The sequence below is a fragment of the Python bivittatus genome, unplaced genomic scaffold, assembly GCF_059951505.1.
Source record: "Python bivittatus isolate LINGU-HERP-01145 unplaced genomic scaffold, Pbiv_v1 ctg000080_np1212, whole genome shotgun sequence".
Lineage (NCBI taxonomy): Eukaryota > Metazoa > Chordata > Lepidosauria > Squamata > Pythonidae > Python > Python bivittatus.
The window spans coordinates 31,417,506-31,443,550 of NW_028277035.1; the positions used below are offsets into that span (position 1 = coordinate 31,417,506).

The following is a 26,045-nucleotide window of genomic DNA, read 5'->3' on the forward strand; positions in this document are numbered from 1 at the left end:
ATCTATTGAAACAGTACATGGGAAAAGAAAAGGAAAGATGTCTCTACGAGGACATCGTTTTGGCTATTCTATTGTGAAACTACCAAAATGTGAACTGATTAAAATCTTAAGTACTGTGCTGGAGAGGGAAGTATTTTTATGCTAAAAGAAAGTGAAGGCCACATTCCAAAGAACGATACAGCTCAGTCTTCCTGCCTGATGGTATTTCCCCAACAACTTTTTCCAGTGGGAAACTCACTACCTACATTTCTGGTAAGTGGGATTGGGTGGAGTAGAGGGGGGACACATAACCAACTCAGAGGCACAGAATAGTATCATATCAGAACCATAAACTCACAAAAAATGAATAGGTTTACCCACAATAGCATCATCAAGTCTTGATTTGGACTGAGGTATCTGCATTTCAAAATGTGATTTTTCTCCAACTGCACAGGAGGTGGCTGACAAATATGATTATATGACCAGGACTCCTAAATTATAGTACTGACCCTTTCTGAAGGATCTCAGAAATGTAACAAATCGAACACTTAAGTGAGGGACATTTTGTTTTTAATCCAAAGGAGCAGAATTTAAAAAATGATTTTGAAGCACTGGGCAACAAATACACTAGGTTCATTTGAAGATTTCAAGTGAAGGTTTCATCTCAGCTGAAAGTACATTTGTTGAAAATGTGTTATAATACTAGTACCTTAACATTGTAAACCTGTCATTTACACCATCTAAAGCAGTGTTTCTCAACCTTGGGAACTTTAAGATGTGTGGACTTCAACTCCCAGAATTCCCCAACCAGCATGGCTGGCTGGGGAATTCTGGGAGTTGAAGTCCACACATCTTAAAGTTCCCAAGATTGAGAAACACTGGTCTAAAGTAAGGGATATGTGTCCTTTAAACAATTAGGATTGTACATCTTATTTAGAAGAGTAGTTGTCTGATACAGTACATAATGTTTCTTGTTTACTGGCCAATGACCACTGCCATTTTCCCATATGTGTTTAGATTGGACAAACTTCATAGAACGTATTGGAAGGGTTATGGAGCTTAAGCACAGAAGCCCTCCTTTCTTCCTGGAACACCCTAGCATCAGCTGCAGAAGACCGCCAAGACACACACGCATACAACAGCGCAAGATCCGTAACAATACAAAGAGGAGAGAGTCAGAAGGTATGCGTAATTATTTTTGTGAATGCCAAATGAAAGTATCACAATCAAAGTGACCTGCTGGGGGAAAAGAAACTTAATTTATTATCATCATTTTCATATCTGTGGAATATTGTAAGTGATTCAAAGATGTGAACCTGAAAGCTCTTTAGAGCTAAATCCAATGCTGTTATACTTGCCACCAGTTAAGATAAAATCTGCTTCCTTCTAGTTAGTTCTGTAATCTGCTCAGAAGCAGACTGCACCAGGAAAACCGGTTTCCTTGACCTACCACCTAGATGACCCCTGATCAATTTTTTCTAGACTCCTCAGTGACAGAACAGTTTCTGGTCCAACTTTAGATGAACTGCTTTAAAGAAAGTCAAGAAGATGCCTGTGCTTTAAAATGGCTAAGGCAATTCCCTTAGAGAAAAGTAATAGCATCTGGGGCTTTTTCACTTGAAGCAAAGATAGATAAGGGGATGCATGATAGAAGAGTATAAAATTATACATGGTATGGAAAATTTGGATAGAAACAAGGTTTTTTCCCTTCTCTTTCAACATTAGAACTCAGAGCCATCTGTTGAAACTAAATATGTTGAGAGTTCAGGACTAATAAAAGGAAGTATATCTTACATAATATATAGTTAAAAAGGGATTCACTACCCCCTTTAGCCAAATTTATAGCTAATAGTTTTGATGACAGGCAGCATGCCTAAATACCAGCTACTGGGAAGCAACATTGGAGGAGGGCTATTGCTGCCCTGGCCACGTTTGTAAATTTTTAGAATATTCTTGGTTGACTTTTGGCATCTAATGTTGGATTAGATGGGCACATGGACTTTGAAACTATGATTTCAAAGCTGAAGGCATCAATCCACACTCCAAAGAAGACTTCAGATAACCTCATCTTTGTTATAATACCTTGTAAAACCTGGAACCTTACATCAAATATACTTGCTTCTGACTTTTTGTTTTACCTTTTACAAGCCTTTTAAACTCACCAATGACTGCAAAGTTTTTACTAGAGCAAAAGGATAGCTCCCCACCCCTACAAGTAGCATCCAATGATACAGAATGAGAAGTTTATTTATTTACATATATTTCCATACCACCTTGTTCCCAAGACTCCAGATGGTTTACAAAAATGTGGAATATGTTATAAGAAAATATATCTGGCAGATCAGATACAAATGATCAGAAAAAAAAGATCATAAATTAACTATAGCCATTATTCTGTGCCTACTGTAATGTGTTGCTTGAAACCTAGGCTGATAGGAAGCATCTCTCTTTCCTACTGATGGTCCTTTGGCAATATTTTAGGATGAAAATATTCTGTCAATATTAGAACAAAAACAGACACATGCATTATCCACCACAAATATATTTCAGTCTAAATTCTCAAATATTAATAATTTGGAAGCATCAACAACTTTAAAATAAGTCTTCTTTAGAATGTTTCTGTGTCTGTCTCCCTGGGAATAAAGCACTTCAGATGATCTAACTAATGACTATAGTTTGAGATTTCTCATACTGAAGAATAACCAGTAAACAATTCAAGAGGACATCAAAACATAATATCTCTCCTTAGCTTTAAGTGAGACATCTGTCCCATAAAGTTCAATAAACAAATACATAATATTAGAAATTGTGTTGTCTTCTCTTGGCACAATAAGCTTATGATATGATCCTACATTTTCTTAGAAGTTCCCCACTGACTTTAATAGGACTTACTTCCAAGTAAGCTTGCATAGGATTATGCTGTAAAATGCAAGCTGAACTACTAAAATTGATTGAAGACATCTGATGAGGGAACAAAATGAAAGAATACAATTATCACATGAACTCTTGGTTACACAACACCATGTGTAAGAACTGTCATTTACACATCTGAAAAGCAAAGGTCAAGAACAAGCAAACACAGCAGTACCTACACGTCATCTGACTTATTTATTGCTTGAACAAAATACCATCCAGAAAAAGCTTACAGGGGCTTAGGAAATCTATCTTCTCAAGTAACACACAAATCCATGCAGAGAGCATGAAGCAAATAACTACTCAGGTTTCAGACATGAAAATAACTTCTTAAAACCTAGTCATATTAAGCTGAAGATAACTTTTTAGCTTAAGCAAGCCCCAAAGTCATCTTTCTCTAAAACTATATTGGAAAAAACATGCTAATGTAAATATATTGTAGAACAGGAACAGGTAAGGTGGTATGTGGTTCTTCTGATTCCTTTTCTGGCCCCAGGGCCCTCTCCCCAAATCATCTGCCTGAAGTTTAGCAGCAAAAATCACAAAATTAATGACAAAATGATTTCCCACTTATTTTCAGTGGGGAATAAAATAAAATAGATGTATTAAGCTATAAGAAGGCATAGCCCCTTTCCCACCAACCTCTATAAAATCTGATTTAATTCCAGCCTCCAATGAAAGAAAAATGGGGGAGGGGGGAATATTGACAATTCCACTGCTCTGGTGATGTCATCTGTCATCATCCCATCCATTTTGGCTTTCACTGGAAACTGTAAGATGATGATGACGACGATGACGATCTCTCAACTGCAGAAGGTTGCCTGTCCCTGTTGTGGCAAGTGAAATGAACAAAGGAACTTTTTTCCAATTCCAACAACAAATGTGTTAAATTGGGAGAAATATACATTTAGAAGTTTGAAATGTGGTAAATATATGCAGACCCTTTAGGGCAGTCTAGGTTTAAATATTCATCTGGGAGCTACTGGCAAGAACTACACTCAGGCAAGTAAGTCTGTTGACAGAACAGCAAAGCTGAGTTTTATCCCTGCTGTAGCCACTCCAGAACCCAGGCTCTCTTCCTCTTGGCTTAGCATTGAAATTCTGAAAACTGCTAAAGGAAAGAGAAAGCTCTCTACCTCTTTTCTGTTAATCCAAGACAGACTAGTAAATTCTGTAGGCTTATTTACAAGGCTGGATTAAAATGCAAGTGTCATTTTGTAATTGGTGACTACTGTAGTACTACAGACAACAAGATGAAAGGGTCTATATTTGGGCTGATCATGCTTAACCAAAAGAAATGGGAGAAAAATACAATAGTGCAAAAAGATCCACCGATACCTAACATATGCAGTGATAAATAAGCTGCAATAAAAATTAAGAATTCTTGTGATTATCCAAGCATCTCTGGGTTAATGAAGGAGTATGATCATATGCATAGAAAACACAATCACTGTGATGTAATGTTAGGATGGAGGAAACTCAGGCTTAAGTCTTCCTTCAGCCATGGAAGCTCCCAGGATCATTTCTCTTATCTTAATTTATCTCACAGGATTGTGGTTGTGGGGATGGGGGGAACCTGGGAGAGGATGTTATGGATGCCGCCTTGAGCTCCTGGAGAAAAGTCAGGATGTAAATGTAGCAAATAACTGAAATTAATAAATTAGGTTTCATTCTGCATCTGTCACATGTATTTCAGTCACTTCAAAGCTACAGCGAAGAATGAATGAAGAGTTCTACATATGTTGGCAGTGTGATGCAACCTCTGGTTCACACAACATACTAAAGGAATGGTTTGATCTCTGCAATGTGTTGAGCCCCAGTCTATCCCACCCATTGGGTTGTGTGAACTCATAATATTTTTACATCATGCCAGCCAAATGCAAGATGTAAAAATATGTTAGAACAGGAAAGTGGTGATTTTTATCACTGCAATTCCAAGGAAAAAGAGGTCCCTTTAACAATGGTCCCCTTTTTAGCAACTCTGGAAAAATTACTTCCAAAGTTGGAACCGATGCACAGAAATGGGAGTTAATATGTACCATTATAAAGGAAGGTGACATCTACTATTTTATCGTTTGCTACTTTTTATCAGGCTAGTTTTTATGCTTCTTGACCTGATTAAGAATTTCAGAGAACTCCAAAATGTGCATATTTAATAGTGAAAAAAGACTCAATAAAATACCAGCTTCATTTATTGACATACTGGCTGTTTGTGCTAAGTGATAATATTGTTTGGTCAGTTTTGGTTTAGTGTACTGTATTCTAAATTCCCAGCCCTTGCTGCTTCTTCAACAAATCAATTTTAGAACAAACCATGGCCTAGTGGCTTACTAAACTACTGGAAGAGTTAATATACAACCTGTCTGCACTTTAGCCACTGACCTTGGAAATTCTGTCATTTCAGGCCAACAGTCACCTAGAAACAGCTTGGCAGATGAAAGTTTAAAGTCTACTGTGTGACTACAAAAATCATATCAGCTTTAGTCAGTTTAGACTTCACTTAATCTCAATACTTCCAAGAACTGCCTGCATTTTCATTACAAGTAAGAGAACTGTAAATTCTGTTCACAAGTAAAGCAGAAAAATATTTTTTCATCTTTCTAGCAAAGCAGTATCTGATTCTAATTGTTGATTTCTCCTGAGAAAATGTGCCACTACGAGAGTCGTACATATTCCAAATTGTTGTAAGACATTTCCCTCTGAGCAGATGAAGATTCAAATAGTATTTCTTATCACTGTAAAAGTCTACATCTCTGATTCTACAGTATAATACAGCTGGAACACAACCAGCAATATGTCATGCAAATTACTTTATAGGCTGTCTTCTACTAGATTAACTTCTGTTGAACAGAATTTCTAAGTTTTTGCTTCAAAACCAGCATGATTTTACAGTGCATGGACAAATAGTTCACATGTTTACTAAACCCTGATTTTTAAACTAGTTTGCTGACTTAATAAAACAAACTAAACCAATGGCTGGGCTCATACAACACACTAAGACAAAACTAAGCTGTCCCATGGCTTATTCCTAAATAAATTTCATGACTAACATTATGTACTGAAATACTTATTCTTTCCATTCACATCACTTCCAGTGTAGTTTTTCTTCTCTGTTGTTTCCTCATCAGATTTAAGATTATCAGCTGATTCAGAGGAGCACATCTTGAAAAGAACCTCTACTCAGGGAGACCATTATAAACAAAGGGAACTTCAGCATTCCATCTGGACCATGAGTATTACATTGGCATGAATATGGGCTATGCTCAAAAGATACGTCAATCATATTTAGCCAAGTGTTGCATATTGTACCAAGCCAGTCCATATGGTTAATTTACAGTTCAATTTGCTATGCTAACCCAGAAAGTTATTGGTTAAGTTGAACATGGGTGTTTTATGAAATCAAAGTCATAGTAATAATTCTGTATGTTAATTCAGGAAGCTCTTTTGACAGGACACTTGGAAAATCTCTGCATCTTCCATAGAATCCTAGTTTGCTAGAATACACCCCAAACTTCCTGTAGCTGCAGAATGCTTTCTTTCAGGCAGCATTCATGCTATTATCAATGGGATTCAAATATACTTTAGTGGAGCTCAGTTTGAAAATCATGTTAAACTGATTTCAATTCATCTTGCATCAAAATATAATTCATTTGCATTTCATAAACTTGTGTCTGGCTTAACAGAATTACATAAAACAAAATGCTAGGAATGCTACTGCAATCAGACAGATCCTAACAATGTATCGATAAAGGATTTCAGAATGTTTTGCATACAGTATTCAGTATACTTTTTATAGATGATAACATCCCCTAAAGTATAGAAGGTCCAGAAACTGTAGAAATAGTAATAAATGATTCTGATTGGGGTATTGTAAGTAAGAAAGACTATTCTGCAGCAGCATTCCTGCTGAATGAAATCTTACAACCGAGCAAGGAAGCAAGCCAAACCAACTTCTAACCAAGCATTCAGCTATAACATATTGCAGGTACAAAAATGGAATAAGGAAGACAACATAGGCAAATAAATTGAATTACTGAACAGGACCTTGAAAATCAATGCAGGGCAAATTTAGCTCAGTAAAAAGCAACAGCTAAATTACAATTTCAATTAAAAGCTTCACAAACTTCTTTGAATATTTATTTATTTACTTATTTATTTATTTATTTTTATTTATGTATTCAATTTTTATAGCCGCCCACCTCAGACCAGTGACTCTGGGTGGCTAACAGTAATAAATATGTTATGCACCTGTGCATCAATACAAATAAAATACACCACGATCTCCATGACAAACTTCTTCAAGGTTTTATAATTAGAAGTCTATTGCTACGTGGAGGTATTTCAATGATGCAAAGTCCTGGAAATTTTAAGTTTCTACAGTCAAAAGGGAAAAAAGTATAGCATGCTGCATTATGCCATTTAATGGTATAGGGAGCTGGTGTGGTCAGTAATTTAAGTTTAATTTACAAATTTAAAGTTTTAAGCCATGGATACAGATTTACTCCATTTAAATTCAGGATGAAAATGTAGTAGATGCATTTTTATGACCTCACATATCTATATTCCCATCTCTTTTACTATTTGCAAATTAGCATTCCTTCTTAATATTGTAACAACACAGGAATAACTTGTCATGTCATAGATTTCTATCAACTAAGGACTTCAAATCTTGAATATATCTTTCTTCAGCAACGTACAATCTACTTTGATTTGATTAACTTCACTGAAAAACTGTTAAATGAATCGGTTCTATTTCATCTTGAATTAAAGTATTGATTTTAAAAAATGTGGGTCAATATATAATCCATTCTGAGAATTCTGGGTGGTGGGTTACAAAAATCTTACCTTGAAGTTCTGGTTATGTGCATGTGGTCCCTTCCACCCACTCATTATACAGTTGTTAAAAAAACTAGAAAACATTTTATGCAGTATTAGGAGATACCAAACAACTATACTGATTTGAGTTATGGATCCTACCAATTCTGTAGGCAGAAATATGTGGAACGTATTACAGGTCACAAACTTTGTTTTGCTTCAGGCACAGAACAAAGATAATGCCTGTATCTACAGAAAACCTAGTGGAGGACAAGATTCATGCCATCCAAGTAAAGAGTATGCATTTTATTTCAGCTCATAAAAAATAAGTCTGTGAAATCCCAATGAGTTCAGTGGTATCAGTTTGTTTTCTACAGCCCCTTTTGGATATTTGCCTTGGCCATCAATTTAGATGAAACAGACCAGAAATATTAGCGCATGTATGTTGTAATCCAAGCCCTGCTTGGATTCACTAATCGTTTGAGCAATCGGAGGGTTAAGGATACTTTGGAAGCAATATTGCAATTGCTTGATTGCCTTGGTTAGTCATCTCAGGAGTATCGTCTTTGCCCTGACCTTTTAACACAACCGCATGCCCACTTTTAATCATTCATTCAAGTTGCATTACTCTACTTCCAAAACGGAAACTGTTTGGGGGGCATAGTCTATTTGGTTCACCTTCACACACCTACCCTATTGACTTCAGAACAATTTGTATCATAACAGTTGAAAAATTATTTATTTATTTATATTTATTTATTTATATTTCAAATTTGTCACCACCCATCTCACTGTAGGGTGACTCTGGGCAGTTTACAGTAAAAACAGAATAAAGATTGATTTAAAAAGTTAAATATGAATTAATTAATTAAAATATGTTAAAAACACATTTCCTTTATAATACTTTCAAGAGGCAGATGTTAATTAGGTGTTAAACTCAGGGAGCATCGTCAAGGTGCCAGGCACCCCCAGGACCGATTGTATCTTTCCTCGCCCCAGGCAAGTTGGCAGAGCCAGATCTTCAATTCCCTCTGAAAAATTGGGAGGGTAGGGGCCCGCCTCACCTCTGGGGGGAGAGTATTCCACAGGGCAGGGGCAACAGCAGAGAAGGCTCTCCTCCTAGGGCCCGCCAGTCAACATTCTCTCACTGATAGGATCCGCAACATGCCTTCTCTGCCAGACAAAATTATGATTATATCATTCTTACAGTTGATATCAGAAGCCTTCTGGGGGAGAAGATGCATTTGTTTTGTGAAGCAGTAATGCTGAGGACACTAAAAATAATTTAATATGGTAATAACAATATTATTTTTATTTAACTAAGGTAAATTTAAACTTTTGGAGTTGACATACTTGAGTTTCACCCAGGGGATTCTTGTGTAGTTGGAAACAATTTGCCATTCATACCTCATTAAATCCTTGAAGTTTATGAGATCTAAACGAAACTTTCATACCCAACCTACGGTGCAATACTGTATAGCAAAATGAAACTTTTACATAATAATGTCTTGCATAATTTAATCTATGTCACTTACAAAACCTCTAAAACAGAATTTACATAAACAGATGCAAGATTTCCATATTCTGTATTTCAGAGTCCATGTAAGTATTATCATATCAGAATAGTTAAAGCAATGATCTTTCAGGGGTAATGTATGACTGTGAAAGTTTGAGAAAGAGAGAAAGGCAGAGGGCTCTGAGTTATGGATCTGGAGATGGATACAAAGAGTACTGTGGCCTGTGAGAAGAACCAATCAACTAATCCTAGATCAAATAAAGATGGATTATTCCTCTAAGATGATGATCAGCAAGCAGAAACTCACATATTTTGAGCATATGATGCAAGCAGATAATGGATTAGAAAAGACAGCTATGTCTGACAAGGTTGAGGGAAGTAGAGGAAGGGGAAGATAACAGATAAGGTGGATGGATGGCATTAAAGAGATTATAAGACTACCTTTAGAATGGCAATGGAATATTGCTGGAGCAAATTTAGGTTGCAAGAATTTGTCATGGAGTCACCAGGAGTCAAACCCAATGGTACTTAAGTATACATTTTGATAACTGATAGAATACAAAATGTATAAAAGCAATACTTTTTTTAGTATTTCTTCATTTCTGCAACAATGACAAAATGATTGTCTCCTTACCTAAAAAATATGCAGGACAAAAGATATCCAGGACTAAGTATGATATATACAATATGATAAAATGAATGGACATGTTTTTAAAATCAGCCTTCTGGCTTTCTCCTGTACTGAAAGTCCTTACATATTTTTCATTTTTTATGCTATATGCATAAGTTCATAATTCTTCTAAATATTTTTATCTGAAATTACTCTTAATACCAGGCATGGTACTCAATCCACTAATATATCATCAGCACCTCTTCACTGCTGATAGACCTACAAAGGGATGAGTCAACTAAATTTTGATTACAGACACCAGAGAGTTGAAACATGGTCTGAAGCAATAAATTTGTATTAGGTAATCTTGGATATCCATATCCACTTTGAAATGAGTGACAGAAGCCTTATTTCACAAAGTGTCTATCCTGAGTCTAACAGCTGGTGTTGGAAAAACATTTCAGTCATATGTGTTAACAATTCAATAGGTTTGTTTTTTTTTTTAAAAAAAAGATTTTTGAGCTGAGCAGCCTAGTTATAAGCAAGCATACTTACTAGAAGCAAATAAGGGAAGGCAAGTTTTCCCAAATAATTGCTTGTCATCTCACATTCCCTGGGAATGTAAAAAGAAATGCTTTTAGAAGTACACAGTAATTGTAAGGGAGGCAGAATATGTTAGTCCTGAAATAGAAGATGTTTGACAGGGAGAACCTCTTCTTTCCAATGAAGGCTCTCCCTACAAATGAAGACTCTGGAAAATCAGGATCCTTCATGGTTGAAGAGGAATGTGAGAAGGGTGGGGCTAGCCTGTTGACTGTACAAGGTTAAATAGTCCTAAGTCTATTCATCTGGAAACAACAGCCACTGAATCCAATGGTTCCTAGTATATGAAGGTTGCCTAGGTCTGTTGTGTTGGCAGCCCAGGACTGAGGCCTCTATCAACTTGTTGTTTGTAAAGAAAAGGAAAAACCAAATCAATACCCCAAGGATTTCTTCTCTACTTCTCCCCATCCATACCAAGTAAATAGGGCTAAACACATCCATTTCTAGCACAGCAGCAGAATATGCATACTTGAGACTAACTGAACTCAATGCAGTCTTTTTTTCTGTGTGTGAAGGGGCAGATGGGAGTTTGTATGTGACAGAATGACTTGCGTGGGTATGTGTGTGTAAATGCAGATAGGGATGCAGATTTTTCCATCCAATTAATTTTAATCGATAGCCAGCATTTTAATTATTTTTTTCTTTTGTTCTGGCCCTACCCTTTTAGAATACATACATACATACATATATACATATATTCACATACATATATACACACGCACACACGTACAAATGTGTCACATCACATATTTTCTGGGGGTGGGAGGAGTCTCCAGAATTGGTCTGAGGGGAAACTGGCAACCTAGTCATCAAAGAAGGAAAACTGGGCAGTGAATAAAAATGTGGGTGTGTTTACAGCCTTTTTTCTATCTAATCCTCCTTTTCTGGGGAGTACAAGATGGTCTTACATTTCAAGTTTGTCCTCTTTTGGTGTAAATGCAATATAATGTACTCTACCCCCAGGTATAAGCAGTTTTAGAAATGTAATTCAATTATAATGTATACTTCAGATGCCTGCAGACATGACAGAAGAAGCCAGAGAGAATCATAATCGAACTTTATTAAGAGATTCTAATCTAGGTAATCAAAAACAGTATCATACCTCAATTAAGGTATTCATTCTAACTTGCTGATGGGATCTGGGGCAAGAAAGCACAAAAGATAATATACTTGCTCTTCTAAGCGCTACCTCAAAACTGCTTTAAACGCAGTTTCACTGTATTAGCCTTCCACGAGCCAAGAAGCAATTCTAGTTTTCAAACAACTCATGTTCCTCTCAAGGGTATCTGTTGTTTGCTTCATAGCAGTGGAAGCTCGTGAGTAGCTTATTGCTTAATAATGATCAGCCAGAAGAAACTGCTAACAGGCATTTTAAATTATGCTTTCAATGAGATGTGCATAGCATTTGCCAATTTTAGCAGTTTGTCTTTCACCACCTTCAAAACTTAGTGTATGTGAGGGTTTCATGAGGTCTTTGAGCAAATTACTTTGAAGCTTTTCATCTCTAAATGGACTGCCTACTTCACCTGGTTGTTTGTTAAGATGAACTAGGACAGACAGAAACTGACAAGCACTTAGCACACAGTCTGTACTCTAACAGTGGCTCGTAATGAGAGGTGGATATGGGCCAGCACACAGCTCAAATCCCCAACCTAGTTTCACCTATGATCTCTCTTTGTACTGACTCACCCTGTGACAACTGGGCAACTCACTTAACCTCCACCTTCCCTCCTACAACAGGGTGCTCATTTACCTAGGGAAGGTTATAAACAAACTGAATATTCATGGGGCCACATAGGTATCCCTCTTACACACACACACACACTCGCACAGCACAGCACAGCACAAACTAAAGTAATGGTGGTGGGGAGAGTTATGGAGATAAGCTGACCACGGGGGAAAATTCAGGGAATGTGAAAGAAAAGGAACACAATTTTGGGGGGGAGGAATCTGTCTCTAAGGAAATCTAAGGAAACAAAAGATACAAGTAAAGGTAGCGGCCAAGACGAAAGCTAGAAAGACGGGGAATGCGTGCAAGCGAAAGAGAGGTTGGAGGGCGGGGGGGGGGCGGGGGAGCGGATAATACAGAGAGAGATCGAGGCTAGGTCAGAGGGAGCAAGAGAAGGGGAACAAATCCAGAAGGGCCACCCGCCAGCCCACTGCCAATCGCTTCCTAGCCGAGCCGAGCCAGCGCCACTCACCCGCTGTGCAGAGCCCGAGATTCGCACCCCTTCATCCACAGCTACCGACACAGCGGCGTGGAGGCCTCCCCTCTCCTCTCCTCTCCTCTGCTCTGCTCTCAATGCCTCTCCTCCGCTCCGCCCCTACACGGCTCCTTCCTTCCTTCCGGGCCGTGTTGGCCGACCGGCCGCTCGCTCACGCCTGCAATCCAGCGCAGGCGGCGGCGTTGAGTCCTTCTTTTGCCCCCGTGGGGGATTCCCGGGGGTCAGCCTCCGGGTTTGCTCTTCACGGCTGAAATGGAAAGGGGTGAACGCACAAGTTACTCTCGCAACCCAACCCGCCCGCCGCCTGCACATGTTCCAGAGTTTCAGGAAGGACATCGGGCAATTCAATCTATTTAACATGGGCTCAGTGCTTTAGACCTTCGAGAGCACCAGATAAGTAGATCTTAGGAACGAAATAGATATAGTTCTGCTGGTAACCTAGTAGCAGCGAAGATACTTCCAGAGGACCTGTCTATGAACATCTATCTTGTTATGTCTTTACTCTTTTATAAAAAACAAAAATGAAAAGGGGAAGAGGTATATGACAATTGCTTAATAAATGCTTTATATGGAAGCATCTTAATATCTATGTGGGGAAGAGTAAATCAGTTGCAGCAAAATAGCTACGTATTGTGGCACCTTAAAAGCTTAATTACTAAATTTATATCCCGCCTTTCACTCAGAAGTTCAAGGCGGCATACATTTCACTCCCACCTCCTGTTTTTTCCCATAACAAGCACCCTTTGAAGTAGGTTGGGTTGAGAGAGGATGCCTGGAGCAAAGTTACCCATGACCTTCTGTGGCCAAGGGTGCGTTAGAACCTGGGTCTCCCTGCTCTGAGTTCAACATCTTAACCACTAAACCATGCTGACTCACTAAATGTGTTTTATGTCTCCAGTTTATAGACTTACACAATTACAAGTTTAGAAGGGAAGTCTTCTAAAACAATCCTCTGCCCAGGTCACGAATCCTCAGACCATCCCAGACAAATGGCTGTCTAAGCTTTATTTGAAAACCTGCAGTGATGGAGCCCCCACAACTCGAGGAGGTTGGCTATTCCACTTCTTAATAGCTCTCATAGTCAGGAAATTCTTCCTTATTTTAAGTTTGGATCTCCCTCTGTAAAGCCTCTACCCATTGTTTCTTGCGCTCACAGGAGCATCTTATGCGGAATCTTATGCCACAATTAATTTCATTGCCTGCTGAATAAAAACGTGTCTTGTAGAATTTTCTCTGACTGTAAAACAACTAAGATAGTTGAAGTCAGCTCTATCACCAATACAGATTTGCTTAGCAAGCATGCTGTTCAACCAGTTTGGATGAAATTGAGCTAATACTAGATCTAACAATCCCAAACAGAAGTTTATAAATCTAGAAGGAAGCATTATATTTCAAGTAAATTTGCCAAACGCTTTTAAAAACAATTTTGTTAATTTTAGAAAAGAATTATGGAGCAAGAACAATTTCAACCTGATATTTATACAGGTAGTCCCCGGGTTAAGAACGCCTGGGTTATAGATGACCCATAGTTAAGAATGGAGTCTACTGTAGCAAACTTTGAGTTAAATACACAATTATTCGAGTTAACTACCCAATGGTTCAAGTTAAGCAGACAATACTATGTATGCAGTATTATACAATAATACTTTTATGGCTTACATACAAATTCGACTTAAGGACAGACCTTGGGAATGGAACTTGTTCTTAAACTGGGGACTGTCTGTATCAGCATTTTTACTGTGATGTTAAACATTCCTATAGAAGTTATATAGAGACAAAGTAAAGGACGCTGTGACCAATTTAGAAATGCAAGACTATAGTACATAAAAGCCCAATTTATATAACATTGGAAATCATAAAGTGTAATTTTAAGATATAACTTATTTATGCAGTTCTAAACCTTGTACTCATTTTCTGAGCTTGAAATAACACACATATAAATACAGTCGTATGAAAAAGAAAGTACACCCTCTTTGAGTTCTATGGTTTTATGTATCAGGACGTAATAAAAATCATCTGGTCCTTAGCAGTTCTCAAAAGTAGGTAAATACAACCTCAGATGAATAACAACACATGACATATTACACCATGTCATAATGTATTTTACAAAAATTTATAAATTTCCTGATACGTAAAACCATAGAACTCAGAGGTTGTACTTTCTTGTTCACAAGATTGTACATATTTAGATGAGATGATTTTACTAACTAATTGGAGTTTTCAATTTCTGTTTCATTAGCATCACAGTGTCACAGAAAGCTAGTTTATACCTCATAAAATGTGTAATTTCACACTCTATTACAGAATCATAGAATCAAAAGATTGGGAATGGCCCTTCCAGATCATTTAATCCAACCCCTACTGTGATTTACACAACTAATTTCATAATATATTTTGATAGAGTTGTAATATTGTTATCCAAAATAAATTTCAGTTGGTCACCACTCTGATTTTTTTCAACTGGGAATCCTATACATGTTTTCTCAAAATTAAGTATTACTATATTCAGTGGGACTTATTCCTAAGTAAATGTTTATAAATAGTTTAGCCTTAGTTTACTTTAAAAAAACACTTTAGTAAATCTGTTAAATCTAATATTGATTAGTCCTCAAAGCCTATTAAATAATATGTTTACAAGAGCAAATGTATGTTATTCAACCACCTTTACAGCCGCCTTAATTTCAGGATTAAAACTAATATATTTCTTAGGTGCAGACACATTTAGATCCAACATACTGAAAAACAGAAAACTCTTAACAGATTCTCCCCAAATAGACCCAGGAACTTTATTTATTTATTATAATTTTTAAACTGCCCAGTAGCTGAAGCTATCTGGGCAGGTTACAATAATGAACAAATATGAATAAAAACATATGCAGTAAATAAAATACAAAATGAAAACACCATAAAAACTAGGCAGCAGCAATGTGGTCATTCATACTCTAAAACAATATGAATTAAAATATAATTAAGAACCAATTTAAAAGCCTGGGAAAATAGAAGGGTCTTCACCTGGTGCCAAAATGATGCTAATGTTGGTGCCAGTCAAGGCTTTCTGGAGAGAGAATTCCATTAATGGGGTTCCACCACACAAAAAAAGCTCTCCTAATGTTATTAGTATAACTTTAATCATATGGCAAGTACCTTCAACAGCATCAATTATTCTGAAGACGTTGACTATAACTATGATATTTTGACTCCGATACATGTAATATGGAAGCTCACGTTTTCTGCAGTAAGGGACAGTTCTATATGTTGATCCAGAAAAAAGAATATTTTAAATTCCATGTATCCTTCAGGAACATTATGTTATTTAAAACCCCAGCTTTGCAACTGTGTTTGCAATAGCAAGGGAAAATTGATAAATCACCCTCAATATTTGTGTATTATACTTTTTGCAAAGCTGCAAAAGTAGCTTTCATTAGCACATCAGGAAACAGTTGCTATTAAGAACAAGTGTACTCTTACTATATAAAAGGATGGGTAGCAGTTACAATGTCTACGTTTTATGGAGTATCAGCAACACAAAAATCAGATGAAGTCTGTCCAAGACCTGAAACTAATTCTACAATGCTTGCATTTACCTGAGAAGCAGATGATTTTCCCCCAAATCATTTACTTTTTAAAAGGAAAAATCTTCAAGTAGCTGAGGATACATTAAAAGATGCGTTAAACCCCTGAAGGAGCAATATAGACCCAAGTTGCTTAGTTATTAGCTAGTTATTTCTTATAGCAACTCCAAATCACGGAGGAAAGAAATGCTGACAGATTTTTAAAAGTTGCTGAAATTACTTGCAGCTTGTGCCAGTTTCTTTCTTGTGATTCTGCTTTCAGAATTATTTCTCTAAACAGTTCTCTAATTAGCTATAAGAAAAATCACAAGGGCTCAGAGTTTGAGGGTGTTTCCCATCAAAGCTTTTGTTGCACAAATCCTTTAATTTATGAAAATGTAGGCACATCTACTTAGCATCTTGTAAGTTTATAACTCTTTTTCTATTATTTCTTCCTTTCTTTCCATGGTAAATTTGTTGAGGAAGGAAATATACCTCTTCAGTGACTTTGGCTAGTAAGCTGAACTATTGAACTGTGATTAACACATTGCATTCAACCTCTGCTTCATTTGGACTTTCCTAGAATGGTGTGAATTGAACCACTGTGGTTTGCAAACTATGGCTTATGGCTTAATTTATTATGTGAGCCAGGGAAGTAAATATATATTTAATATAAAGCAAGATTTGAGAGACCACGGATTAATACAATGTATGAATTCAATGCCTTGATTCTAATTGATTTGTGAGCACCAGATTCATCAAGATCTGGAGTTCTTGGATGTATTTCTTAGCATTGTGAGCCTACAGGTGTTTATGAGTTAGATAGATATATATATCATATAAATATATAAATGTAAATATAAATATAAATAGTAGCTGTTAAATTTAGTAGAGCTTACTCTCTTGTATTATTGAAGTCATAAGATAAAATCCTGACAGCCTACACTAAGCTGTCACCACATGATAACTGAAGACACCACTAGTGGAACTGTATTTCCACTGAAAATATATGTGAAAATATCTTGGAATAGCTGAAATGGAGCATAGTCTTGGGCAGAACATCAGGATCCCAAAGAAGCACAATGATGCTGTATCTTCTATACACACTTACACTTCAGTCAACAACAGCTCTGGATGAAAGCCTTTCCCATTGGAGTCTGAAGGAATAGAAAAGATCAATGAAAAGCCAAAAATCATTGCTGCCATATCCATGTCACCATAATAAAACATAGGTTGTGATGTAACGCAGCACTCCATACCATTTTTTTTTTTTTTTGCCTTTGAGTCAGTATTTGACCCCTGGTGAGTACCTGGACTAGTGCCTGCAGTTTTCTTGGTGTTTTTTTTTTCAGAAGTGGTTTGCCATTGCCTCCTTCCTAGGGCTGAGAGAAAGTGACTGGCCCAAGGTCACTCTGCTGGCTTTGTGCCTAAACTGGGACTAGCACTTAGGGTCTCCTGGTTTCTAGCCTGATGCCTTAACCACTACACCAAACTAGCTCTCTATTCCACATAAGGTATGAACACAATAGAGACCATAACTCAGATGTTAGGCAGTTGTATATCTCACCTTGTATCATGCACCTCCCAAAGGTGTAGAATCCATTCAACACTCTCTCTGTGTGGGTCAATAGGAGGCCCATCAACAATGTTGATCAGGAACAATGAGTGGGATGTTCCTAGATGCTGTCAGGTTGTTAAATCTACCAACAGCAGATGGGTGTCTCTATCCCAACCTCTACAAGCTTTTTGCTACTAGGGAGAGATAGAGAGGATGGAATTCTTTCTTCCACCATAGTAGGACCTGGCTTCAAGATAGGACTTGAAGATGTGAGGGCAGGTGAAAGGGCTACTTGATGAGCTCAAGAACACTGATTCTCCCTCTGTTCATTCAGTTTATCTGGCCTGTAAAAGGAGGATTGTAGAATGGGTATTGTTGCCAGTATGGAAAGCAGACAGGCAGGGAATTGGGAGAGAGATGATGAGGCTAAGTATTTGGCTTGCTGGTGCTACCCAGTAGGTCTGTCCTGAGAAGCAACATTGTCAGGATTGTCATGCTGGTTACTGTAGATTGCATCAGAAAGATTGGTTAACTATAGTAGAATGAATAACGAATTCTCTATACTATTTGGAGTACAGGCTTGATTTTCTACTCATTTCTTCAATTTTTATGATGGCCTACTTACTAAGCAACTCTGGATGGCTTTCAGATGGTTAAAAAAAATCACAGTACAATTTAAAAGTCAATACACACAGTGCTGGGGGCAAATAACTCTCATAGTACACAGCTAAAGCAGGCTCATGTGACATCATGGCCCAGTGCTTAGGAGAAGAACCAGGTTTTTATGGCTTTCCTAAATGCCAGCAGGTTGGGGCCATCTGAATTTTGAGGGGGATGTTGTTCCCCAGGGCAGGTGTGGTGAAAGAGAAGGCGTGCTTCTCCTCCTGGGTCCCGTGAGGTATTGTAGTGGAGGTCTTCTCCCAGTACCCAAAATTGCTGCTGCTCCCAGTACCCAAAAAGCTAATGGGGCTATATTTACACTTTCTTCCTGCTGAAGTTAAAACTTCGGTCTGTCTCTTCTCAGTGCTCTGTTGCAAACAGCAGCCATTGGTGTCTTCAGTGAGTGTATGGTGAAGATGTGACACTATCAGTGAATCTTCTCATTAAATGGCACATGACTGGTGGGAGTCTAATGGTGTTTCTAGGGATGGTGTGGTCGTGCAGTTTTTATATTTTCTAGTTGTCTATTCCCCACCCTGTTCTCAGGATAAGCAAATTTAGATATGATGGACATTGTGCTGTAGTAGTGGTGACATATCTCACTCTTGTTCCCAAAAAACAAATCTCATACATACTATTATTTGTTTGGCTACAGGATGCTCCATCTATGTATTTATTTATTAACCACATTTCTATCCCAGAGAGTTGTTTGTTTGTCATTACAAAAGGCATTTGTTTTGTTTAGAATACCCATTTGATATACTAATCCCTTTAAATCTTAACCTTGACTTCAGTAGGTTTAAGATAATTTAACTCTGGACTATGGCCAGAATGTGAAGATAATTATGGGGGGGGGGTTCTGTCTAGGAGATGATTTTTTGCAAAGTACACAGTGCCAAGCAGGCTGCTTTGATTTTCCCCATTATAATTTTCCCCATTAATCTTTTTCCTCACTAGAACGGTTAAGGTATCATTTTTTAAAAATCATACTGTTTGGATTAAAAGTATCAAACTTTTCTGGAATTTTTAAAGGACCGTTCTTTTATCTTTTCAAATACATGTTTTAGAAGTTGTCACCTAGCTGACATTGACTGAAATGTAGCGGGTTCTGCAAGGGCAAGAGAGGGGAAGAAAATTGAAAACAGTGTTGTGGTGTTGTGAAAGAAGCCCTCCCCTTCTCTGTGTACATAAGAGCTGGGACTTGTACTGCAACACAGTACAAGATTCTGCAGATGTCACTGCAGATGTCACAAAACTAAGCCATGTCAGCTCTGCTTAGGTGGAAGAAATCTAAGAAAAACCATGGTTGCAGCATAAGGTACACTGGAAAGTTGAAAAATCATCCCAGATGATGCAATGGCAAACTGCTTCTGTACTGTTGCCAGAAAACCCTACACAGACCTGCCTATGAAACCACCAGGAGCCAAAGTGGTTTTTACTTTAGATAGCTGTCCTTAATTAAAGCTCTTCCCTTTATAATTTTGCAACTGATGTGCGTGGGTGCCTACATACATCATAACGCTTTATGCATTTGACTGCAGTCACCAAACTTTACACCATACTAAATCTCAAAGGTGCCACAAGCTCTGGGTTAGCTGACTTCCGAGGATTGAAGAAAAGACATTCTCTGCCTCCTAGAAGACGCACTATTTACGCATTAATAGTTCCGAGCAGCTATGGATCGGTTTTTCTTTAAAATTAGGCTCTGATCGGGGTGAGCGTACACATAACTGAATCCTGTCTGTCAATTCAACGATTTTAAAATAAAATCAGCCAGTGATGACGTCCCCACGGTAGTACCCCTTTAAATCTCTATCGCACCTCCAAGGCCACCGTTTTCAGCCCCAAGCCCCGCCTATGGATGCGGGCTCCTCCGTTCCGGAAGTGCCACGTGTACCGAGTGCGCCTGCGCGGCCTCGTTTACTTTCTTCCGGTGTAACAGCGGGGCCTCCCCTTCTGGGCTTGGCGCTGGGGCAAGGCTCATAGACGCCCGCGTAGCAATCCTCTCGCTGTCGCTATGGCCCAGCCGGGAACACCCGCGTATAGCAGCCCGAACAGAACTGGGCAGCCACCGCCACCGCAGCAGCAGCCGTACAGCAATGGTGAGTGGGGCCGCCGCACCTGGGTGATGATAGGGGCCGCCGGCCCGCCGCGCTGTATAATGGGCTTGAATCTTGCGTGCCCCTGGGCTGTACTCGGCGAGGCGCGGGGCAGTCATGCCACGCCGCTGGGGGACAGCACGGCCGGGAGCGCGGAGAGTCCGTGTTGGCGGCGGCGAATGCCGACCCTCGGTTGTCGCCTCTCGCAGGGCTGAAGGGCTCTTCGAGGCGACGACGGGCTTTTTGCTGGGCAGGTTCCCTCGCTTGCATCCTAAGGCCTTGGTTTCCCTTCTCGATTGCACCCGTGATTGGAAGGCGCTGCGTAATAGGGAGGTCCTGGGAAAAGAAGGAGCAGCAGCAGCACTTGTAGCTCCTAGGAGGACTTGGGGGCACGGTAGTGATTGACGCTCTCCGTAAGGCATATGAACCGCTCCCTGGTGATACTCGTAAAAATGAAATGTGTGCCGCTTGAGAGTATTCCCAGAATTTAATACAAAGACACGGGAAGCATTTCCCAGAGGGAGAAGTACGTTAAATATGGGTAGCAGAATATATGGCGGTACCTGAAAAGCTTACACATCATTGCGGGTCAGATGTTGTGGTTTATAAATTATTGACTAGATGCGAGAAAGTGTATGTCTCTGAAAAAGATATGCGAGCGGTTTAAAATGCCACAAAAGTCGCGAATGTTTCTGTTCTGTACAGTTAATTGATCAATTACCCTTCTGAGACCGCTTCCCAGCTGAGCATTCTGCAGCGAAAATACTCTCCAGTTATAAAAAGAAAGCACTGTTGTGAAGAGAATTACATACAGAATGGATGCTGCTTTCTTTCTGTGATCAGTGGGTGTAAAGAATGCAGTGAATAATAATCAAAACCTCCTGGTTTAAAATGTTAATTCCACTAGTATAATCAAAAGATCTTTCATCTGACTAGTTGTTTAATTTTTTCTCCTTCTCTGTAGAGCCCAAACTGGCATCTGAGACTGGTTGGGGAACTGTATAAACTGTGCTTCATTTGTGTGCATACCTGTGTATTTTTCTGGAAAAAGTAAAGCAATAGCCAATCTTTAGCTCTGGTTCACTGTGCAGTTATGCAGTTGGATGTTAATAGCAATTTGTATTCTCTGTTTTTTTTTTTTTAAAGATTGTAGGTCTAGGAAGAGAATCAAGAAGTTACGTTAGTACCTACAGGAGTTGTGAAAATGGGATAGAATTTTGTTATTTATAAAGTTGAAACTAGGTAATCTGTGGTTCCATAAGTTGTGATTCTACAGTATAGAACTTTGTTCTTCCCCCTTTATTACACCAGTTTGAAGTTAATGATCATAGCTTACATTATGTGAGACTTTCCTATTGCATCTGAACTGTGGAATTCTAAATTAATATGAGTATCCTGAATTATAAGCTGATAGTAACACAAAGTTAGCCCGGAATGACATGATAAATCTTTAGCTTAATGTGACAGGATCTTGCACTGAAGCTGATGGGCAGCAAGTGGAGATGTAGGAAGAATACAAGCCAACAGTACTGTTTATAGTGTTATAAACTCTGATTTAGGAAGAGTAGCATTTGACCTTTAGATTCTTGGTATCTTGCAAATCAATCAAGACTCACATATAGGTATGGTGTGTGATTTTTAAACAATATGTTTGGTCTTGATGAAAATGCAGTCATGGTACAGTGTATTATCTTTAGCTGAAACAATTTTAGACTTGTATAGGTCTCAGATATTTTAGTTTGTCTATGTGGTATAATGATGATTTACAGCATTGGAGGATCTTAAAATTTGTGCTTTAAAGTATTTTAAATATTGTCAATTAAAATATCTACTTCAAAAATAATTCGTTATAATTATAACTTTCATATTTTTCAGCTGATATGGTATCCCAGGTAATCTGAATCTCTTGCACAGGATTCTGGATGTGGTTTGTGGTTTACCAAAATCACGCACAGCTTCTGTAGCACAAAGGCAGTCATTCTGAATAAATTGCAGTTTGAAATAGAACAATATACGTACAGAAGATATTAGGTGACCAGTTGATATAAGAATACAGTGTTGTTAAATATAGGTAATTCTGAATTAAGGAATTTGACTTAGCTCTTATAGATTCCACCTGTTTTTACAATCAGTAGGCCTAAACAGGAAACAAGTTTGTCTTATGCTAGACATAATAGTAAACCATGGTTCTCTGTTTCCGGCTTACCTATTCTTGCTTTACCCTTCTGCTTTTTCAACCCATAGAGGAGAGTGGCAGCATTCATTTTCTGTTTGAAAACTTCATTTCACTAATATTATTTAAAGGAATCACATTTCTGTCACTCCATAAAACTGAAGACAAGATCTGATGTCCTGTGTGAAAAGGAAGAGGAAATGGAATTGGGAATTGTATGTAGCAGAAATCCCAGTCTGTGATCTTCTGAGCATCAGAGTAAATTTTAAGTCATAACATTATTAGTGCTATTTTCCCTAGTTCCTGATGTTGAATATTGGTTTGAAAACTAAAGTGGCATAAAGAGTCATAATTGGAAGTCCAATTTGTTTCTGAGGTAATAGGAAGAATTTATGTTCACAATGCCCTGCCATTATTAGCCATTTTCTATGTGGAGAAATGGCTTTTGATCCTGAAAATTCTATGGGTATTGTATAGAATGATGGAAGCCTTTAAGCTTTTATACTTACAGCAAAGGAGATGTGGTCTAGACTTGTTACATAATTTGATGCTGTATTTAGTTATATGGGAATGGCACATCTTAGAATCTGATGTTTGAACTGGCACAGTGTGACCAGTATCCATCCCTCCACCTAGGGTACTTGTAAGTGTGACTTGCTACAGTTTTGAAAAACTAGAAACTTGGCTGTGGTGCCCCTGCGTGGCAATTTCAATATCAGTTAGATATTGTATTTTAAATCTATTTCTAGTAATTATTATTTTTTCCTTATAGGTCCTGAATTTAAACTTGCTCATGCTATACTTATTCTCTATGTTCTTATTTTGGTTGATTTAATTATAATGGCTTCTAGCCAGATGAATTTGATTATATTGTGATCTAAATCCATAGTCAGGAAGACTGAATTTAATTTAAATCACAATTTATTCACTAGAATATAGTAGTTTCTAATAAAATTATATTCTTCTTTGATATAACTTTGAATAAATGGTCTTAAGAATTCTGAGAAAGATAGGTATAATTTTAGATGTATAAAGTCAAAAATATCAGATTTTGATGTCTTACCCACAGTATAGGAACTTCATTAAAACATTCCCAAATGTAGTTTTATTAATGGTCGTCTGATATTATTCATTTTTACTAAATATACCTTTGGATGAGAAACTTATTCCTCAAATCCTTGAGGCTGCAGTAGTGTGTTCTGTTCCCTTTTTGTTTCATTTTGTATTCTGTTCTCCATTCTTTGCGTAGATTCTTTCTTCTTGTACAAATTATTTTCTTATCTCATATTCTCTATTCATTAACCTTCTTAGTCTTTGCACTTTTACAGAGAAGTCAGTTAACAAGCCTGTTAACATTTCTCACTCCCATATTAGAAAGCAGAATAGAATATTATAAGTAGTTATGTTCATCATTGTATCTTTATGTTAATTTTTAAGAAAACTTGTACAATGTAATTTTAAACTTGACTTCTTAGTTTAAATTGTTTTTTATCCATCATTATTCATCATTTCACTTTGGCTACCGTGTTTGCTATGCCGTGACAGTTGCGGTTGTTATTGATATTGGAGCTAGGTGTGTGGTGAATGGTTCTTGCATGGAGAGTAATAGAGCCAGAGGCTTGCAGGACAGACTTTGTTGCAATGGAAAGCAATGAAAATCTAGGTGGGGGAGACCGGGTCCCTCTGTCCTACCAGAGCTGGGCACCCTGGGAGGATAAGGGGACAAGTCCATCACTGCCAGAGCCTGCTGTGCCCGCTGTTGCTGCAGCTCCTCCTCATTGTGACTATAGGGTGAGAAGCATCTGCATCCACAGGGTGTAGGTCAAGGGACAGCTGCACTCCTAGCCTTAGATTGAGGTAAATTGCAAGCAGGGATAGGACCTACTGCCACAACTCTTGTTTGCTATGGCTTAAGGATGCATCAGTGTGGGGCTAGAAGTGCAGCTGCCCCTAGACCTGGCCTGCTTGAAGCTGTGGGCTTGAGAAACTTGCCATACAAGCTGCTGACATACTTCTGGTTCTCTCTGGCTGTATGTGTGTGAAGTGAGGGCCATCCGTTTCAGACTCTTGTTTCAAACTGCAGAAAATTTGAGAGGAAATGATTCCTACTTCCATGTGCAAATGTACAAGAACTGTGAAGAAGAAGGCTGTTCCTTCCCCAGGTCTTGTTTGCTATCTTTTGCAGGAGCACATTAATTTTATCTGGTTATCACCCAGAGCTTGGTACATGAATTGCTTGGCCAATTAAATTATACATGATTTGACTGGTTGAATAGTTTTTATTAGGCTGCATTTGGGGATCCAGAGCAGCTTTTGAAATATGTGGATTTAAAATCAGATCAAAAAATCTAAAAGTATTAGGACAGAGTAAGAGATCAAGCTGAAGATAGTCCTTTAGAATGTTAACGTTTAAGTAGTAGTATGTTATTGAAAATTAAATACATATGGCTGAAACAAATGGACTTGATTGTGGTACTCACCTGGTTGAGTTTTTATAACTTGTGACAAATAAGGAATGATATAGGAGGTTTTTTTTCAGTGCAGCTTGCATTGAATGTGGATGTGATCAGACCAGGTGTATGTGGGAAAGTGACCCCTATACTTTCCCATCCTGCTAGCCTCACCTTCCATAGCAATATTTTTTCCCCCTGGGAAAAAGGTGTCCTCTTTTGGAGGAAAAGATTCTTATTTTTTGTTACTTTTTATTGGGGTTAAAGGGGTTAAACAATCCCTTTTTGTTACTCTTCTGATCAAATACAGAATCCCTGTGACTGTAATAAAATAACAGGAAATATTGTTGGAAAATATGCTTAATCGGGCATGACAAAGAAGATGGCTGATGTGTTACTTTCAGTCAGTCCCTTCCCTGAAGTCTTGTAACATAGTGATCATCATCAAGCCTCCAGTCTTCCCTACTATTGACAGATATTGTTCTGCTCTACTTTCAAGTAATGGTTATCCTATTGACAAAAATGCATACTTTTTAAATTACATAATTTACCGTAATGCTAGTGTTGATGGTATTCATGGGTGGCTGTGTTTGATTTGGAATATTTCTTGACTTCTGCAGCACTTCCCTACTACTTGTCCCAAGCCATTGCTAAGGTTTCTCTTACTATGAAAGGTGGAGTATGAAAGGTACAGTGGAGTTGGGAGATTCACTTACACATCTTAAATATCTTGAGCTTTTATTATGGAATTATAGTTAATAATAAAGCTGTGGGATTTCCGAGTAATTTGGCAGTATGTAAAGTCAAATAAAGTTAGTTGTTGGCCTCATTTGCTTTATTTCAGTTACTGAAATATCCTAGGATTTCTCAGCAACAAGAATCTGTATCTCATT

The 26,045-nt window shown here is 38.1% G+C and overlaps 2 protein-coding genes across 5 annotated transcripts in view; one reads left to right on the forward strand and one right to left on the reverse strand.

The window, feature by feature from the left end:
- SAR1B (secretion associated Ras related GTPase 1B) overlaps positions 1-12,790 on the reverse strand; it is a 28,418-nt gene extending 15,628 nt beyond the window's left edge. Inside the window, exons 1-2 of one of the 2 annotated variants that reach the window (XM_088133761.1) lie at positions 12,638-12,758; positions 8,772-8,880 (exon numbers count right to left, since the gene is read on the reverse strand). The gene's annotated coding sequence lies outside the window, so the exon portion shown is untranslated. Of the gene's footprint in view, positions 1-8,771; positions 8,881-12,637 lie in introns of both variants that reach the window. The other variant, XM_007421882.4, reaches the window with a different exon arrangement.
- Positions 12,791-12,815: 25 nt separating this feature from the next.
- Positions 12,816-26,045, forward strand: part of SEC24A (SEC24 homolog A, COPII component) — a 55,254-nt gene continuing 42,024 nt past the window's right edge. Inside the window, exon 1 of one of the 3 annotated variants that reach the window (XM_088133760.1) lies at positions 12,816-13,709. Coding sequence is in view for 2 of the 3 variants with exons in the window: in XM_007421879.4 (XP_007421941.2) it covers positions 20,448-20,532 (85 nt within the window). In the remaining variant the exon portion in view is untranslated. Of the gene's footprint in view, positions 13,710-20,356; positions 20,533-26,045 lie in introns of those variants that run through there. The other 2 variants (XM_007421879.4, XM_007421880.4) reach the window with 2 other exon arrangements.